The sequence below is a fragment of the Rhinopithecus bieti genome, unplaced genomic scaffold, assembly GCF_001698545.2.
Source record: "Rhinopithecus bieti isolate Rb0 unplaced genomic scaffold, ASM169854v2 scaffold_19546, whole genome shotgun sequence".
Lineage (NCBI taxonomy): Eukaryota > Metazoa > Chordata > Mammalia > Primates > Cercopithecidae > Rhinopithecus > Rhinopithecus bieti.
In genome coordinates, this window is record NW_016809475.1 from 437,241 (window position 1) to 457,300 (window position 20,060).

At 43.3% G+C, this 20,060-nt stretch overlaps 1 protein-coding gene across 1 annotated transcript; it reads right to left on the minus strand.

Annotated features, from left to right (window-relative positions):
* Positions 1-18,707: 18,707 nt before the first annotated feature.
* On the minus strand, positions 18,708-19,616 carry LOC108540436 (probable G-protein coupled receptor 148). Its single transcript, XM_017889510.1, is given in 1 exon segment — positions 18,708-19,616. A coding segment is annotated over 1 exon segment (909 nt).
* Positions 19,617-20,060: the final 444 nt, after the last annotated feature.

A 20,060-nucleotide genomic window follows, 5' to 3' on the forward strand; every position in this document is an offset into this window, starting at 1 on the left:
AAAGCCTATTCTCAATATGGCAGCCAGACTCAGCCTGTTAAGATCAGTCTAATCCTACCTACTCTGCCTTCCGGGTGAGAGCCCCCTGAGGCCTGTATGAGGGGCTTCTCACCTCCCTCGTAGGTCTGCTGCACCCACTGGCCTCCCTGGAACCCAGGCCACTGTTGCCTCAAGGCCTTTACACCAGCAATCCCCTGGGTCTGGAGCTTCCTCCCCCTGGAAGTCCCCACAGTTCACCCTCACATCTGTAGTGTTTTTGCTCAAATGTCCCTGGGGGAACCTGCTCCAACCACCCCTAATGCTGGAACCTCCCACACCTGGCTCTCCTGCTCCCTCTCACGTGTGTCCTTTCTTCCCCCAAATTATCCCATTTACCATGTTCTAACACACAACATGATTTGTTTATTGTGTTTGGTGTCTGTCTCTTGTCACTATCATGTAAGCTCCACGGGGACAAAACTTTTTGTCTCTTTTGCTTGTTGGTATATCCCTACCATCAAACTCATCGGCACTTAATACATATTTGTAGAATGAATGAATGAATGAATGAATGAATGAATGCCTCTAGGCTCCAAGTCAGTCTGAGCAGGCTGGCTTGCAGGTCTGGAGCTTCTCCGAGCAGCATCTCACCTCCTGGTCCCCACTGGGTAGTTGGAATCTCACTCCCCATGTACCAGGCCACGTTTTGATGTTTGCCAGGCTGGGCTCCCACTCTGGTTCTGCCCCAGGACTCCCTCCTACATCCTGCCCCATGGTGTCCTTGCCTATGCCCCTCTCATCAGTGCCACTGCCCTCCCAAATGCAACCTGAGTGTCTCTGCTGTGGGCTTCCGTCACTGGGCTCTGCCCTCTGTGGACACACTGTGCCACTTCCCCTTCTATGCCACTGACCCGGACCCAGACTGAAGGTTGCCCTCCTGTTAAAGAAACCCAGGACCTGGCAGTAGGTAAAGTAGGAAAAGCACATTTTATTCCAGAACTATTGCAAAGGGGGAAGGAGGCCTCAGTGTGTACAGAACAGGCTCAGTTCTGAATTCAACCAGAACAAGTGAGGATTTAGAGCCATGGAGCAGACTGGTGGTGGGAATGGGGGAAGTTACTAAGAGAAAGTGCCAGGGGGAAGGGAGGCTTCTGGTAACAGGGTTAGGATTCTTGCTGAAGGCAGGCCAGGGTGGTCAGATGCCAAGGGTGGGGCCTTCTCGCCACACTGACTTAGGAGGGACTTGCTAAAACTGGCTGATGTAGGCCCAACGAGGACAGGCACAGAAGCCCAGGATTGAGGCCTGGTTGAAAGAGAGCTTCAAGGAGCCTGACTTAAGTGCGGCCTCAGAGCAAGTCTTTGTCCTGGGAAGCGGGACTTTGTGCTGGCAAGGCAAGCACCTGCCCTAGCTTGACCAGGGTGCAGAGCCCACCCTCCCCTGCTGCTGTGCCTTGAGAATCAGGCAGGTCCAGAACAGGACCAGGCCAGATTATCCTGCAACTGTGGGACATGGGGCAGGATGAGGCCTTGCTGTATATGTCCCTGAGAAAAATGTGTCCCCCTCCCTTTCTAAAAAGGTTTCCTGCCGTGAAAATGACATCCAGGAAAGCAGAACAGGAGAAGACAAGTCTCAGGAACCACACCTCCGGGAGCTCCTCTCAGCCCCTAGCCGGCGGCCCCTCTAGGACCACAGTCCCTCCTGCACTGGAGCTGGGGTCATGGTTCTCTCAAGGAAGCAGTGAGGAGTGCGGACAGGCCCAGAGAAGAAATGCCTGACTCCATGCTTCACGGGGAAGGTGGGAAAGACAGCAGGGATTGGAGCTGAGAACCAGAGGCCGGAGAACACCCTGAGACAGGACCTCCTGAAGGCAGCCCTGGGATCCCCACTGCCAAGAGGAGGGGAGATGGGGTGGGGGGCGGGGCTGCCAAGGGTCCAGGTGAGGAGGGGAGATGGGGTGGGGGGCGGGGGCTTTCAAAGGACCAAGTTTTCACCATCCAAACTTTTCAGGATTCAGGAGGGGGTTGTTGGAGTGAACTCTCTTCTGTCCTAAAATACCTAAAGTCAAAATATTATATACCCAGCCAGGTGTGGTGGCTCACACCTCTAATCCCAGCACTTTGGGAGGCCAAGGAGGGAGAATTGCTTGAGCCCAGGAGTTCAAGACCAGCCTGAGCAAAATAATGAGATCCCCCTCTATCTCTACTCCAAAAAAATTTTAAAATTTGCTGGGTGTGGTGGTGCATGCCTGTAGTCCAAGCTACTCAGGAGGCTGAGGTAGGAGGATTGTTTGAGCCCAGGAGGTCAAGGCTATATTTGACCAAGATCACCCCACTGCACTCCAGCCTGGGTGGCAAAGAGAGACCCTGTCTCCAAAAATAAAAAATAAATAAATAAATAAATAAATAAATAAACCACCTTACCCTGAAAACTTAATTTCCTTCTAACACCTCATCCTGAACCCCAGGAGAGATTCATCATCCTTCTACTTGACTTTCTTCTGTTGAACTATCGAACCTGGTCTATTTCAACAAACACTATTTCTTGACAACCACTAAGCCTGGCTTGGGCTTTATTATGCTAAAGAAACGCTTGCCTCCAAAATCAGATTATATAATAAAGTTTTCTTTCACAGACAGATAGTAGAAGTGCCCAAATTAATCATTTTAATTTCTCAGAAGGGGAAAAAAATGCCATTTGATCCAACCACATAGGCAAAATGCCTAGTGCACAGTAGTCACTCCGTAAAGCTGAGTCACTGCTGTGGCCGGAATCAGGGAGGGTACCCTTCCCTTCACGTGCAGTGTCCTGGGTTTCCCCCTCCCCACCCTTCTCATCAGGAGTTCCTAGAGCTGAGGTGCCATGAGGCTTCAGGTGCCACAGCACACGTGGCAGCTTCTGTCATGCTAGTCAGAATCGGTGACCCCAGATAAGGTTGGCAGGGTGATTCCAAAGAAAACGGTGATTTCAGCCCCAGTGCAGGGAGGCCGATGGCTGGGGACTGGGGCAAGCTCCTGTGGATGGGATTCCTGAGAATGTCCAGGAAAGAAAGCTAAAAAGGTAGAAGTCAGACAGAACACAGTTCATGCCACTTCAAATAGGAATTTGCCCACATTGAGGCCAAGCCCTGTCACCTCTTGTCTTGCTCAGTGGTATTGGTGCCTGAAGGGATCCATTAAGAGTCTAGGACCCAGTGTGAAATTTTCTGACTTGGCTCATAGACGGTCCTGTCTTTGGAATCAAAGAGCAGACACAGATCAATGGATAAGCTGAGGAGTCTTGAATTCTTAACTATTTCTTTCCTTAGTAAAAGAGTGTTGCACTGGCTAAGTTTACCGAGTTTAAAGCCTCTTGTTCCTTCTGCAAAATCTGCAGGCACAGCAGCCTCAGGCAACTGCCCCTAAGCCAGGGTCAGAGCTGGGGGGCAGCAACAGGGGCTGGGGACATGAGATAGCCCCTTGGGTTTTATCTGCAGGTGCCAAGAACCAGCAAGTCTCCTGGGGATTGAGTGCTTTGTCTTGGGCCTGTCCCGTTGTCCTCCTCCAAGGAAACTTTTGGGGCACTCTGGCTCTCCAGGGGTGGGGACGGCTCTGCCCTATGTCACCAAGGCCCTCTCTGCAGGGTGTGGGTGTGGGCACAGCTAGCAGCACAAGGCATGGCCGGTCTGCAGTTCCACCTTTTCAGCTTTGCCCTTCCCTGTCTGCCAATCTGATCCCAATCCTGTTTGTGCCCATCCCAATCCCCTACACCTGAATTATATCAGTCTAGAATTCGCCTGCTACTTCCTTTCTTGACTTCAAATTCTGACCTTTACTTGGCTGGCTGGCCAAGAAGTTTTGTCCCTCCTTGATGTGCTGTCCTTTAAATGCTCCCAAGGAATTGCCTACCAGAACCCCCAAAACAGGATCAGGGACCAGGGTTTTCTTTTCACTGCATCCTTCTACCTTAACCTTCAGTGTTGCAGAGCACCTGGAGCCCGCTGAACCAGGGGTTCCATGCCATCTGCAATGCTGGGTATGGCAGGAGGTGAGGCAGAGAACAGGGAAGCATACGTTCCCACTCCTAAAACTCTCAGAGAAAAATATTTTCTGTGAGTGTCAAAACATGATGGGACTGTTCATGAAATCAGTCCGTGAAGTCAGCTGTGATCTTGATGAAACATGAGCCCTGGTTCTGTTGGTTCTGAAGCTATACAAATCACAAATTCTTCATCATGATAGAAATTGAAAACCTAACTTGTGCAACATATGTTTCTCAAATTGGAGATCCAAATGCGAAAAAAATAAAAAGAGGAGAAAGAAAAAGTCTCGATCATAATCCAAGAATCTCATGCCATATACAAAAATTAATTTAAAATGGATCATAGACCTAAATGTAAAACTATAAAGCTTCTAGAAGAAACTTGAGAGAAAATATTTGAGGAAGTGGTAGGCAGGATGCTCTCCCAAAAATGCCCACCTCCTAGTTCCTGGAACCTATGAACATGTTATATTACCTGGCAAAAGAGACTTTGCAGATGCAATGAAAGATACAGACCTTAAAATAGGGAGGGTATCCTGGGCTATCCAGGTGAGTCCCATCTAATCACATGACCCTTTAATAGCAGAGAACTTTCTCCAGCTGCAGCAGAAGGGAAAATTGGATATTCCAGCCATGAGAAGTTCTTTAAGATTCTATGAGTCAGGATTGCCAGCTAGCAGAGGGAGGGCCTCATTTGCAAGGATCAGAGAGAAGCCATGTGGAGCCAAGGGCGACCCCAGTTGACCCCAGCAATGAAGCTGGCAGCTGAGCCCCATAACCTCAAGAAACTGGGTTCTGCCCACACCCTGAGTGAACACTCGTGGATTTTTCCCAAGCCTCTTGGTAAGAGCCCAAACAGCCGACACCTTGACTTTGGCCTGGTGAGACCCAGAGCACAGAAACCAGCCAAGGAGCTCAGACTTCTGACCTACAAAACTGTAAGATCATAAATTTGTGTTGTCTTATGCCAGTAGGGTTGTGGTAGTTTTTCACAGCAGCAGCAGAAAAATAATAGAGACCCTGGGTTAGGCAAAGAGTTCTTAGCTAGAACATAAAACACATAAACCGTAAGAGGAAAAAAAATAAGAAGCTGAACATCAAATTAAAACCTCTGATTTTTGGAAGATACTTTCAAGAAAGTTAAAAATGAAACAAGCAAAGATGAGGACAATATTTAAAAACACATATCTCATGAAGGACTGGAATCCAGAACATATAAAGAAATTCTCAGCCAGGTGCGGTGACTCATGCCTGTAATCTCAGCACTTTGGGAGGCCTAGGCCGGTGGATCACTTGAGGTCAGAAGTTCAAGACCAGTCTGGCCAACATTGTGACACCCTGTCTCAACTAAAAATACAAAAAATAGCTAGACATGATGGCGGGCACCTGTAAGCCCAGCTACTCAGAAGGCTGAGGCAGCAGAATCGCTTGAACCCAGGAGGCGGAGGTTGCAGTGAGCCGAGATCAAGCCACTGCCCTCCAGCCTGGGCAACAGCGCAAGACTCCTTCTCAAAAGAAAAGAAAGAAAGAAAGAAAAGAAATCTTAGAACTCAATAGAGACAAAACATTCCATTTTTTTTAAGTGGGAAGGGAAGATGATTTGAACAGATACTTCATCAAAGAAGGTGCACAAATGACAAATTAAACACATAAAAAGATGCTCAACATCACTAGTCATCAGGGAAATGCAAATGAAAGCCCTGATGAGATATTGTTATACACCTATTAGCATGGCTAAAATTAGAAAGACTGGCAATACTAAGAGCAGACAAGGAGGCAGAGGAACGGGAAATCTCATGCATGCAAAATGGAACAATCACATTGGAAAACAGTTTGGTAGTTTCTTACAGAATTACACTGATGTTTATCATTTGGCCCAGCAACCCCTTCCCAGGCACTGAAATGAAAACACAGGTCCATGCGAAGACCTGTACATGGATGATCATTGCACCTTTATTTGTAATGGCCCAAAACTGGAAATAACTCACATGCCGATCAGATCAGCAAGTAACTTGGTAAGTACACTGTAGCACATCCATATAATGGAACATTACTCAGGAATAAAGAATAACAAGCTATTGATAACATGCGGCAACAGGGAGGAATTCTAAGAGCATTAGGCTAACTGAAAAAAGCCAGATTCAAAAGGCCAGTAATGATATAATTTCAATTATATGATGTCAATTATATGACATTCTAGAGGAAGCAAAACTACAGGGACAAAACATGGATTGGTGGTTGCCAGAGATGGCATGGCAAAAGGAGAGTGACTGCCAAAGGGCCTGAGGGAACCTCTGGGGTGATGGGACTGCTCTGGGTCTTGACTGTATTGGTGTCATGTGGTTTTACATTTGTCAAAACAAACCTACATTTTAAAAGAGTGGATTAGCCAGGCGCGGTGGCTCATGCCTGTAATCCCAGCACTTTGGGAGGCCAAGGCGGGTGGATCACGAGGTCAGGAGATCGAGACCATCCTGGTCAACATGGTGAAACCCCATCTCTACTAAAATATAAAATTAGCTGGGCGTGGTGGTGTGCACTTGTAATCCTAGCTACTTGGGAGGCTGAGGCAGGAGAATCACTTGAACCCAGAAAGTGGAATTTGCAGTGAGCCGAGATTACGCCACTGCCCTCCAGCCTGGCCACAGAGCAAGACCCTGTCTAAAAAAAAAGGAAAGAAAGAGTGGATTTTACTGTGTGTCAATTATACCTGAATACACCTGACTTCTAAAAAACTACATCATGATCTCCACTTCCACTAAAAATAAAACCCCCTCTTTGGTCCCACCTGGCCCACATGATCCCCTAAATTGATCATTCTTATTCACACTTTTCAGAGTAACAGATGTGTTTTCTAAGCTTTTCCCGCAATTGTCTTGTAGAGGAGGGCCCATTGAAAGGAGAAGTTCCCAGGAGAGAGCAGTGTATCATTATGAGCTCTTCTCCAGTTTAACCCAGTGTAACGATTTAGAATTAATTGCCTACTTTTCTTTCTCTCATCTGCGATTAATATTTTATTGCCAAAGTAAATGAGAATTTTTTTTAAAGGGAGAGCACAGCCTGTCTTGACTCAGGGCATTTGTTTCTGTTTATTTTACTGGAAAGCCATGGTTGGATTCTCCGAAGCGAGGACACTCTGGCTATCATCCGTGGAAGTACTGACAGCAGAGACCACAGAAAACAAATTCATGCTCAGCCCAGGCCTTTTTTGGCTACAGTCACTCTTCTTGGTGGAGAGGAGCCCTTCTCAGAAAGAGTAGAAAAAGCACCTGCGGGGCAGTGCTGCTGCGGATCCCGTCCAGGTTCTCTATTTTTAATTTTAATTTTATTTTATTTTATTTATTTATTTCAGATGGAGTCTCATTCTGTTGCCCAGGCTGGAGTGCAGTGGTGCCATTTCAGCTCACTGCAACCTCCACCTTCCAGGTTCAAGCGATTCTCCTGCCTCCGCCTCCCGAGTAGTGCCCGCCACCACGCCCGGCTACTTTTTGTATTTTAGTAGAGATGGGGTTTCACCATGTTGGCGAGGCTGGTCTCGAACTCCTGACCTCAAGTGATCTGCCTGCCTCAGCCTCCCAAAATGCTGGGATTACAGGCACGCAGCCCCCAGCCAGGTACTCTAAACAGCTGAATAAAATCCAGGACCACCCTAGATTGAGGACTTCAGGATGCTTATGCTCTAATTAGCTATCAGACCAGGTGCACAAAATCACAGCCCACCACGTTGTTTATTCTGCCAACTGCTGGGGGTAGAATAAGTGAAACATAGAGCTACTGGCCAGGCGCGGTGGCTCACTTGTAATCCCAGCACTTTGGGAAGCCAAGGTGGGAGGATCACTTGAGGTCAGGAGTTCAAGATCAGTCTGAGCAAAATAGTGAGACCGCTCCCTCTCCCCGCCACCCCATCTCTAAAGGAAAAACTTAGCTGGGCATGGTGACATGCAACTGTAGTCCCAGCTAACCTGAAAACTGAAGCAGGAGGATCCCTTGAGCTCAGGACTTCAAAGTTACAGTGAGCTGTGATCTTATCTCTGCCCTCCAGCCTGGGCAACAGAGTGACACTCTGTTTCAAAAGAAAAAGAGCTACTGACTCAGAAAGGTGGATAATCACAATGAGCTTTCAAAGGCTTTTCCAGAGGACTGCTTTTTCACTTTTTATCTTCTACGCTACCATATATCATTGCATCTAGGACACCATAGATTGTGTAAGACAGGAAAATAAGTTGCAAAGTAAACTATGCCACCACACTTTTTTATTTCTTAGGAGTTGCGCTGTACATTTGTTGAAGCTTATTCAGACAGATTTTCATCCTATATCACCTTTGATCACATTAAAATAGAGATGCAAAGAAAATGAGTTGGTTAGGGTGTTCCTTAAATTTGTTTTGTCCAACTGTTCTGAATCACATTTCAATTCAAAGTCATCAAATTTCATATTTTATCAGACTTTCTTGTCTTCTAGGGTCAAGAGTTAGCAAACTTTTTCTGCAAAGGGATGGATAGTAAATAATTCAGGCGTTGCCGGGCCATGTGCTCTCTGTGACAGTCACTCAACTCCACTGCTGTGAGGCAAAGTCAGCCATACACAATACTGAAATGAATGGGCATGGGTGTGTTCCAAAAACAATCTTTATGGACACAGAAATTGGAATTTTATATAATTTTCACGTCATGAACTATTCTTCTTCTTTTGACTATTTTCAGCTATTTAAAAATGTAAAAACCATTCTTACTCCCCGGCTATACAAAACAAATGGGAGGCTGGATTTAACCTGTGGACCGTGGTTTGCCAGCCTTGACTGTATGCCGCTGGGAGAATTGGTAATGCAGTGTATCTTTTATTTTTTTTACTTATTTTATTTATTTTTTTTGAGACGGAGTCTCTTTCTTGTCGCCCAGGCTGGAGTGCAGTGGCTCACAATCTTGGCTCACTGCAACCTCTGCCTCCTGGGTTCAAGTGATTCTCCTGCTTCAGCCTCCTGAGTAGCTGGGATTACAGGCACCTGCCACCACACCCATCTAATTTTTGTACTTTTAGTAGAGATGGGGTTTCGCCATGTTGGCCAGGCTGGTCTCGAACTCCTGTCCTCAGGTGATCCGCCCACCTCGGCCTCCCAAAGTACTGGGATTACAGGCATAAGCCACCACGCCTGGCCATATGTATCTTTTAAAAAGATATACTCTAGTCTCCAGGATTCTCTTTGGGCCACTGACTGCTGTTTCTCACATTTGGTTGCAGGAGAATATTCATCAGGATAGAGTTGGTTATGCTGCAGTGACTACCCCCAAAATATCAGTTGCTTAAAAAAAAGGTTTATTTTTCACTCCTACAAGATCCCTGGTGGGTCAGGGCTACTTTCTAGGGCAGCCACCCTGTGTAACAGCTCAGCTTTAGTCCTGCATGTGAACATGTGCATCCTCAATATTGACAGGGGACAAGAACGTGGAAAATCACACACCAGCTCTTACAGGTTTTCCTTCAAAAGGGACAGGTGTCACTTTCTATTTGCAAAACTAGTCACATGGACCAGTACTTTAAAAATGTATCTACCCACCTTCAAAAGGTAGAGACTAATACCCCTTCCCTTGCATGTGGGCCAGACCTAGTGCCTCACTACGAATAAGTGGACTACAGCAGATGTTGAAATACGTGACCCGAGAGGCCGAATGCGAAAAGGATCCCTTCAACTGGTATGGGCCCACCACTTTCAGATGCTGCATTCTGGTGAAGGCCAGCCATCATGTCACTAGGACACTTGAGCAGCCCTTTGAGATCCGTATGAAGAGAAGCCCATGCCGAGAGGAGGAACTAGTTGGCCAGTACCAACTCACTGGCTGTGTGACTGGGTCCTTCAGAGTGGATCCTCCAGCCTCCATCAAGCCTCCAGGTGTTCCCAGCCCCTTAGCCTTCAAGTCTTCCAGATGAGGCACCTCCCATATGTCTGTGTCCTGTCTGAATTCTTGATCCACAGAAACAGTGAGATAATAGGCCTCTAGGTTTGGGGGGTGATTTATTACACAGAAATAGACAATGAATAGTACACATGGCTTCACCTAATCTGAAAAAGATGGGGGAAGTTCGAGTTTCCCATTGGCTTAAAGAAAGGACTAATTGTTGGTAATTGTCTTGATCTTATTACAACAAGGCGTCAATGAGGAATTTTCAAACAAAAACCTAGACTCACATTCCTTCCTCTAATGGTTTGGAAATGGCTGTTGACTGAAACCTCAGGGGATTGCTCTTGTCCTAAGATACTCCCTGGAATAATGTCTGAGGTCATAGCACAGAATAATGTGCAGGCCATAGCACAGAAGCTGGACAGCACTTCTTAATCTTGTTGAAAAACACATCTAAATTTTACATTTTACATTAAGATGTAAAAAGAATGAGCACCTGGGGATCGACAGAAATAATATATCACTGTTTCTCAGTCACATGCTCTCTTAATTTTGCCTGTGTTGTGGTTATTTGCCTTTAACTAGGACATCTATCTATGGTGGTAGATATGGAGATAAAGGGAGAACATGGGCAGAAAAAGCTCTCATATCCAAAGCAAAGCAAATGATTGACTGATGTTTCTGAATTTTAAAAACTTGTTAGTGCTACATAAACTGTAAGTATAATAATTACAACTAAGGTTCATCTGACCTTAACTCATGGAAATATTCTAGATTCAGTTGGCCCAGAATGGTCCTATAATTGTATATATGGATAGGAATATAAATTTCTCTATACACATACATATGCATATACACATAGTATCTATACTAAGCTTTAGGTAACATGTATACCTATATATCAAAACTAGAAATAAAATTTCCTTTCAAATTAGCCATTAAGAGATTCTTAATGATGAACATGGTCTTGTTTATAACCTTTATATTGAATTAGCAAGACATACTAGATTGCAAGCAAGAAGCAGCTTGATTCTTTTTCCTGGGATCCATTCAAACCCCATTTTCGAATCCAACCTTTACCTCCCTAGGATTAAATCTTAGATGAGATCGCATAGTTTTGTCTAGTCACTTTTTTAAAAGACTGTGGAAAAAAACACAACATAAAATGTACCATCATAACCATTTTTAGGCATATAGCTCAGTAGTGTTAAGTGCGTTTACATGGCGATGAAACAAATCTCCAGAACTTTTCCATCTTCAGAACTGAAGCTCTGTGCCCATTAAAGAACTATTCATTTTCCTCGCTCTCTCCAGCCCCTGGCAGTTGCCATCTTATGTTCCATTTCTATGAATCTGACTGTTTTAAACACCTCTGATAAATGGAATCATATAGTATTTGTCTTTTAGTGACTGGCTTATTTCACTTAGCATTGTTGTCCTCAAAGCTCATCCATCTTGTAGCTTATGACATAATTTCCTTCCTTTTTAAGGTTAAACAATATTCCGGATTTTTTAAGATTAAACAATATTCCATTGTGTGTATATAGATATTACATACTACAATATTACATATCTTATTACATACTATAATATTACATATTATATTATAATATTGATATATATGATTGCACATATTATATATAATATATAATTACATATATTATATAAGATATATATCAATTACATGTTACATATATAAGATATATATCAATATTCTATTGTGTATATATGTCAACATTCCATTGTGTATATATATCAACATTCCATTGTGTATATATAAATATTTCATTGTGTGTGTATATATATATATACACACACAATTTATAATTTGTTTAAAATATCTCTTATAATATGTAATAAGATCAAGACATTTACCAATTCATTCCTTTCTTCAAACCATTGGGAAATTATATATATATATATATACACACATACACATACATATATATACACACACACACACCATATATATCTACACAATGGAACACTGTTTAACCTTAAAAAGGAAATTATGTCATAATTTGGTGTATATATAGGATATATATATATTATATATATCTCACTGCATTTATCCATTCATCCATGAGGCATGATGGAATTTGGGTTGCTTCTAGCTCTTGACTATTGTGAATGATGCTACAATGAGTATGGACATGCAAATATCTCTTCAAGCTCTGCTTTCAATTCTTTCTGGATATATACCTAGAAGTGGGATTGCTGGATATATGGTAATTTTATTTTTGACCTTTTGAGGAACCCTCATACTGTTTTCTATAGTGGTCACACTATTTTACAACTGCACCAACAATGCACAAGTGTTCCAATTTCTCCATATCCTCAGCATCATTTGTTATTTTCTGGGTTTTTTTAATGGTAGTTGTCATAACGGATGTGAGGAGATAATTCATTATGGTTTTGAATTGCATTTTGCCTAGTTATTCTAAATAATAAAAAGTCCTTTGGTCATTATCAGCTCCAAAGAACAATCTCATTTTAGTAACCATAATAGGCAGAATAACATCCCCCACTCCCACAAAGCTTATGGCTGTGTTATATGGCTGTGTTGTGCTGCATTACAAGAAGGAATTAAAGTTGCAGGTGGAATTAACATTTCTTATCAGCTTCCCCTACCCCTGGGTTGCCTGTGATCCTCCAGGGTTGGAACAGAGCTTGGAAGAAGATGAAAGGGGCAGGAAAGACCATCCTTAACAAAAGCAGATGTAATATGATATTTGCATCTTCTGGGTAGGACAGAGTCCCAGTAGTGATTCTTTCTTTTCTATACCACATTATGGGATCCTCAGTCTAAGTTATCCTCTCTGGACTCTTGGGAAATCCTTGTCTTTAGCCAGGTGCTTCTCACTCCATTTTCATCCTCTGCTGCCAATAGTAACCTCCAGTCTCTTTCTGCTGAGGCCCCTCCCCTTTGGCATGAAGCCCTTTGGACTGATCGTTTCTAACAACCCAAAGCCAGACCCTACCTGTAAGTCCTCTTGGCTCACAAGAAGACTCTGGCATCCTCTCCCCACCTCCGCCAATGTGCAGTTTTCTCTCCACTGCATGTATATGTCTTTGTATGGCCATCAGGCAGGTAGTTCCAGAAACAGACTTTGACCTCAGGGGAAAAAAAAAAAGATTAAAATCCTTAAGCATGGCTGATTTTACAGTCTTGACTTCTTCTAAACAATGGGCTGAATTCATTCAACATTTTCTTACGATGAGTATTATGAACTACTTTTCTATTCTTGCATTTAAGATTTTGCCCAAGTTTATTCTCAAATTAGTTAATATGTGTTTATACAGCATATCTACATAGAAGCCAGAAATCATTTCATGCAGAAATAATGTGGTTGCAGTTATGGTAAATAAAATATTCATAAGAACTTGGAAATTTTGAGATAATTCACATTTTATCCTTCAAGCAATTTATTCTTAGAACTTTATGAAAGCTCTATCTTCACTGAACATTTGCCCAAACCTCCCACACTATCTGACTTTAAACTCACTATCATTGCACCATTTCAATATGAACAAAGAACATTTTACAAGAACTCTCAACAATTGCAACTAACTTTACCTACCACTTCCTCCCTTCCCTTCCCTTTTGTATCTTGCCCAAGCTTAAGGTTCCCAGGGGCGCAAAGGATTGTCACGTCATGAAATTAATTATTGCTGATATCATTAACTCTCATTTGTGACATAAATTATTATTCCAAATACCAGTTTAAACAACTTTCCAATCTATATCTACGATATCAAATCCAAAATTATCTTAGAAATGATAAATCCTCAATAGTTTGCCTTTTGTAGATCATCTCTTAAGCAAAACACCAAAAAACTGTTAATATTGGTTGACTCTTAGAGAAGAGTGGGAGACCTGGGAAAATGGGGAGGAAAAGTTTGTTTTTACTAAATATCATTTTGAACCCTTTGAATTTTACACCATTTAGATTCCCAATTCAAAATTTTTTTAATTTTAAAAATGATAATTTGTATTTGAAAGTATGAAACTACTACTTAGCACTTAATGTTACAAGCAGAAGTCACCTTTGAGATCAGAAAATAGAGTTTTAATAGTTTAAGTTTTAAGGATAAATTAAATGACTTATATTAGATCTAGGACTTATATGTAAGTTAAGCTTGGTAAATTTTCTAGTTTTCTTTTACTTTCTGGGGAACAAAGATATCCTTTGCTCTTAGACGGCTTAATATTTCAACAGTTCCCTAGCAAGCAGACTCAGAAAAAAAAAATGTTAACAAAAATAAAGAGAGCTTGGCTTTTGTGGGCAAGGGGTTTGTAGAAAGCTATGTTTTATTGGTTGATGAATCCGTTTCTTAATCTGAGGGCCTGCAGTCCACCAGGCCCCGTGTTGGGTCCCCGGGGAACAAAGGTACTAAGACCTGATGCCTTCGCTGGAAAGATACCTGAACACTGGAAAAGAAAAAGTGATGCTTTGTCTTCTCAGAATTGGTGTTGGAGAGAGGCAAGACTTAGAACACCCAGAGAGAAGAAAGAAAACTTGAAATCAAAATGTAGTAGAAACCACTAGAGCCTGAAAACAAGGAAGGCCTGAGGACAGGATAATGTAATCAAAACAATGGGTGAAAAAGGCTTTCTTCCATGATCCAGGTGTCCACATCCAAAACACAGTGGAGAATAGAGGCCTGAATTTCCCACGCAATTGGCCCACCTCTCAACAGTGAGGAAATGATCAGCTTGGGCCAAGTAGTGTATAAGACAAATGTTAAAGGGAAGGCCCCAACCTCCTAGGTTTATGTAAGGCCATGGTAAGCCTCAGCTTTTTCTCTTTTTAAAATCAGAAATAATTATACCTATATATTAAATTGTTGTGAGGATTTGACATATTGCATATAAAATAGCCTGCATCATGTCAGGGTCACAGTTATTGCTCAATAAATGCTATCTGTTGTTTTTGCTGCTGTTGTTGCCTGTAGGTAAAATTAAATGCAGTGATGGCAGATCCTATAGATTGGCTCATTCAATCTTCATTTTACCCTCCTTTTGTTGTAACTTCCAGCACTGCCAAATCTATGAAACTCAGAACTACATTTCCCAGACTTCTTTACTTTTAGAGTTCTGGATGCCACTTAGGTTCTACCAGTTAGAAGCAATGATGTTAAGATTTGGAAGATGGAAGGGGGTGGAAGCCATCTCCCTCTAACTATTTCTTCTGGCAAGCAAAGTCACAAAGGCACGAGTGTCAAGGGGCAGCAGGAGCTGTGGTGGCCGCAGCTGCTTACCCTCCAGATCATGCTGGCTGCAGTGGTTTGCTGTTGACATCAATCAGGCATGGGGAGTGGGGTCCCAATTTCAGTCCTTCAGCCTTCCAGGGACTTTGTTAGCATCTGATTCCTGTATTAGGTCGTTTCTGCTTAAAATGCCTAGGGTGATGATTCTTATTTCTAGAACTGAATCCTGACTGATCCAGAAATGGATGTTTTCTCTAAAGAAATGCCACACATCTACTTCTGTGAAAGAATATATTTCATGCTGCTGCCTCAAACTTGCTTAAAGTTATTAGTTGATTTCCATGTTTAAACCAGGTCAGTGTTCTCATTGATACCATTCTCTTTGAAAACTGTGAATATAACACAACTAAAGTTCTCTGGCATCCTGAACAGTTAATTCTGTATTTGTATGTCATGTTGAAAAGTAGAGTATATGTTTGTGGTGATCATAACCCATGCACTGTCTTTCTTTATACTTTACTTTGTTGAAAGCAAACTGATCCTTGAAATAATTTTGCCTCCTGATATCCTGTTATGCCCAGACCCTGTATTCCCCGAAGAAGTCCACCAGAATCCGGAGTCAAAGCCAAGCGGCAAGGATCTTTAATGCAAGTTCGAACTTGGTCCCTCTGTTTTACAACATACAAGAGGGCCCTGAATGATGCATGTGGCCGCTTTTTATAGCCCGATGCATACAGGATATGTAAGGTTACAGAGGTACAAAGGAATTCTTTTGGTTGCAGCATTACAACTGGTAATTGGTTAATACAATTAACAGTTTTCCATTTGTTCCCGCGCATTTAGTAAAACTACAAACGGTTGTGATCTTATCAGGGGCTCTCTAGGTGGTGTTTCTGAGATGTGTGGGGGGATGTGTTTGTGTTGGGCTCAGGAAGTTGGGACAAAATAGGGGATTGTGTTTGTACTGGGTCCAGGACTAAGATATGTGGCAGACACCGGTAATTAGAGCAGGACAGAGACTTTCACAACGTTTGTCCTTACAATGTCCGGAGTCTATAGATAACCTAATTAACCTAATCGGTTAGGTCCGGGGTCGATCTTTAACTAGGCTGAGGGCGCCGCCCGGGCTGTCAGGGCGGCGCCCGGGCTGCTTGCCTGTGAACTTCATTTGATCTCTTTCAATCCATTCTTCCTTCCTTAATATTAAGAATCCCAATTTTTAGCTGAGGACACAGCTAACCAGCTAAAACTTATTTCTGTTCTCCCTGTAAGCTAGATGTATTGTCTGTTCTCACACTGCTATAAAGAACTACCCGAGACTGAGTAATTTATGAAGAAAAGAGGGTTAATTGACTCCCAGTTCCCCAGGCTGTACAGGAAGCATGGTTGGGCAGCCTCAGGAAACTTACACTCATAGTAGAAGGACGAAGGGGAAGCAAGCACCTTCTTCATATGCTGGCAGAAGACAGACAGAGCAAAGCGGGAAGTGCCACACACCTTGAAACTACAAGATCTCATGAGAATCCACTCACTATCATGAGAACAGCAAGGAGGAAATCTGCCTCCAATGATCCAATCACCTCCCACTAGGTTCTTCCCCCAACATTGGGGACTGCAATGCAACATATGAGATTTGGGTGAGGACATAAAGCCAAACTATATCATTCTACCCCTGGCTTCTCTCAAATCTCATGTCCTCCTCACATTTCAAAACACCATCATGCCTTCCTAATAGTACTGCAAAGTCTTAACTCATTCCAGCATTAACTCAAAGTCCAAGTCCAAGGTTTCATCTGAGACAAGGCAAGTCCCTTCCACCTATGAGCCTGTAAAATAAAAAACAAGTTAGTTACTTCCAAGATACAATGGGGGTACAAGCATTGGGTAAATGCTTCTATTCCAAAAGGGAGAAATTGGCCAAAACAAAGGTGCTACAGGTCCCATGCAAGTCCAAAACCCAGCAGGGCAGTCATTAAATCTTAAAGTTCCAAAATAATCTCCTTTAACTTAATGTCTCACATCCAGGCCACAATGATGCAAGGGGTGGGCTCCCAAGGTCTTAGGAAGTTCTAGCCCTGTGGCTCTGCAGGGCACAGCCCCCTCAGCTGTTTTCATAGGCTGGCATTGAATGTCTGTGGCTTTTCCAGGTGCACAGTGCAAGCTGTCGGTGGGTCTACCATTCTGAGGTCTGAAGGATGGTGGCTCTCTTTTCACAGCTCCACTAGGCAGTGCTCCAGTGGGGACTCTATGTGGGGGTTCCAACCACACATTTCCCCTCTGCACTGCCCTAGTAGAGGTTCTCTGTGAGGGCTTTGCCCCTGCAGCAGACATAAGTCTGGACATTCAGGAATTTCCATACATCATCTGAAATCTAGGTGGAGGTTCCCAAACCTCACCTCTTGACTTTGGCACACCTGCAGGCCCAACACCACGTGGAAGCCACCAAGACCTGGGGATTGCACCCTCTGAAGACACGGCCCAAGCTGTACTTTGGCCCCCTTTAGCCATGGCTGGAGCTGAAGCAGCTGGGATACAGGGTATCATGTCCTGAGGCTGCACAGAGCAGAATGGCCCTGAGCCTGGCCCATGAAACCATTTTGCCCTCACAGGCCTCCAGAGCTGCAATGGGAGGGACTGCCACAAAGGTCTCAGAAATGTCCTGGAGGCGTTTTTCCCATTGTCTTGGCTATTAACATTTGGCTCTTCTTTACTTATGCAAATTTCTGCAGCCTTGAATTGCTCCACAGAAAAAGAGGTTTTTTTCTACCACAAGGTCGAGCTGCAAATTTTCCAAACTTTTATGCTCTGCTTCCCTTTTAAATATTAGTTCCAATTTCAGACCACGTCTTTCTTCACATATGAGGGTACACTTTTAGAAATAACCAAGTCACATCTTGAACACTTTGCTGCTTAGAAATTTCTTCCGCCAGATGCCCTAAATCATCTCTCTCAAGTTCAAAGTTCCACAGATCTTTAGAGCAGGGGCACAATGCTACGAGTCTCTTTGCTAAAGCACAGCAAGAATGACCTTTACTCCATTTCCCTACTGGGGGTTCTTCATCTCCATCTGAGACTACTCAGCCTGGACTTCACTGTCAATATCACTATCAGCATTTTGGTAACAACCATTCAACAAGTCTCTAGGAAGTTCCAAACTTTCCCTCATCTTCCTGTCTTCTGAGCCCTCCAAACTGTTCCAATCTCTGCCTGTTACCCAATTATAAAGTTGCTTCCACGTTTTCCAGTATCTTTATAGCAATGCCCTACTTTCTTTGCAATTCGCATTAACCATGGACTATCTCTCAGTTTCTAAAAACAAGTATGTCCCCAAGATCTGCCTCACTGCTCAAACGCAGTAGAGCACACTACTAAAATCACTGGCCTGGGTTTAAAGTTAAAGACATTAAAAGGATTTCACTGAGGTCAATTCAGTGTACACAGTAGTCAAGTTTGTAAGCCAAACAAATAACTTTGACTTATTCATATTGCTTTCAAAAACAAATGAAGGCACCAATTTTAGGTTGAGTGAAAGACAGGACCTCAGCCTTAGCTGATGAAACCATTAGGACTAAAGTTATTGATTCATATGGCTGATTTTTTTCTAAACTGGCCCTCTGCTGTTCGCAGTGTGACCACACCATAACTGAAAACACATCCAATGGTGTAATCTGCTTTGCAGCTCTTTATTCCAGAGCCCATAGATCAGGGGGTTAAAACACTGGGCAAATGCAAAAACGCCAAAAACCACCAGATTCAAAGCAAAGAAAAATACCCCACACACCTTCCCCAAACCTATGAATATCAGAGGTGGTATGATATGTCAGCTTATCTGCACTAAATGAATAAGGACTGTTTTCCTTGCTTTGATATTTGACCTATTAAAATGGCCAGCCCGTTTTCCTTTGTGGTGTATCAGAGAGTAGCTTATAAGAATGACAGACAAAAGTAGGAAAATAAAAACCATGCCAGTGGCCCTGGCAGGAGTGCCGTTCAAGATCACAGGGGAAAGGGGTTCCGATTTTAAAACTGCAATCACAGTGGGTTTAGTGCCCTCTATGACAAACAAGCAAACATTCTTGAGTATAATGGTCATCCAAGTCCCAGCCAGAATCCTATACTTAACTGAATCTACAAAGGACAGATATCTCAGTGGCCAGCAAATCGCCATGTAAGTGTTGAGAGCCATCAAGGCCAGCGTGAAGAGAATCCCATCTCCAGCGCTCAGCTTAGCTCCAAACACCACCCAGCATATCAGCAGGGGGCTGTTGGCCAGGAGTGCCCGCATTCCTTGGAAAATGATCCCCAGGCCACAGTAGGAAGAGATGCACAGCAGATGCTGGCAAAGGAGGATATATCGGGCCTCTCCCTGCAGCTTTGAATTCTGTGACACTATTGCCATAATGATGACAGTGATGACTGTGGCTAAGGTGACCACATAGACAGAAGCCTTCACTGTTGCTTCTAGCCTCAGCCACTCTGATATGTTGCAGTGCTCAGAAGACAGGTTCATGATCTTTGGGAACAGCTTGGCTCCTGGAGGAGAAAAGAACAAGAAAGAGTGAATCTGTGTTAAAGCTTCTCGTGGGTTTTCCAGCTCTCTGGTCTTGCGTTCAGTCTCAAGGAACAGATTGAACATTCTTCAGTATAGAAGATGACAATTTTTGACAGTATTGATAGGGATCAAAGAAATAAGAGAAACATCCTGGGTGTCCTTTATATTAATATTTCAGGGGAGGGACATATACACAAATTATCCACACACACACAAAGGTTTGAAAGATATACTCTTTGTACTTAGCAAATTGCTCAAATTCAGGTCAAGGTTTTATTCTTATGCATCCTTTTCTATCTTTGATCATGAGAGCCTTTTCAATTCCGAGCACAAAGCACATTATCAAACCAACTGATTAGTCACCAAGCCCTTGTTAACACTACGTACGTGCAAAGGTCTAGG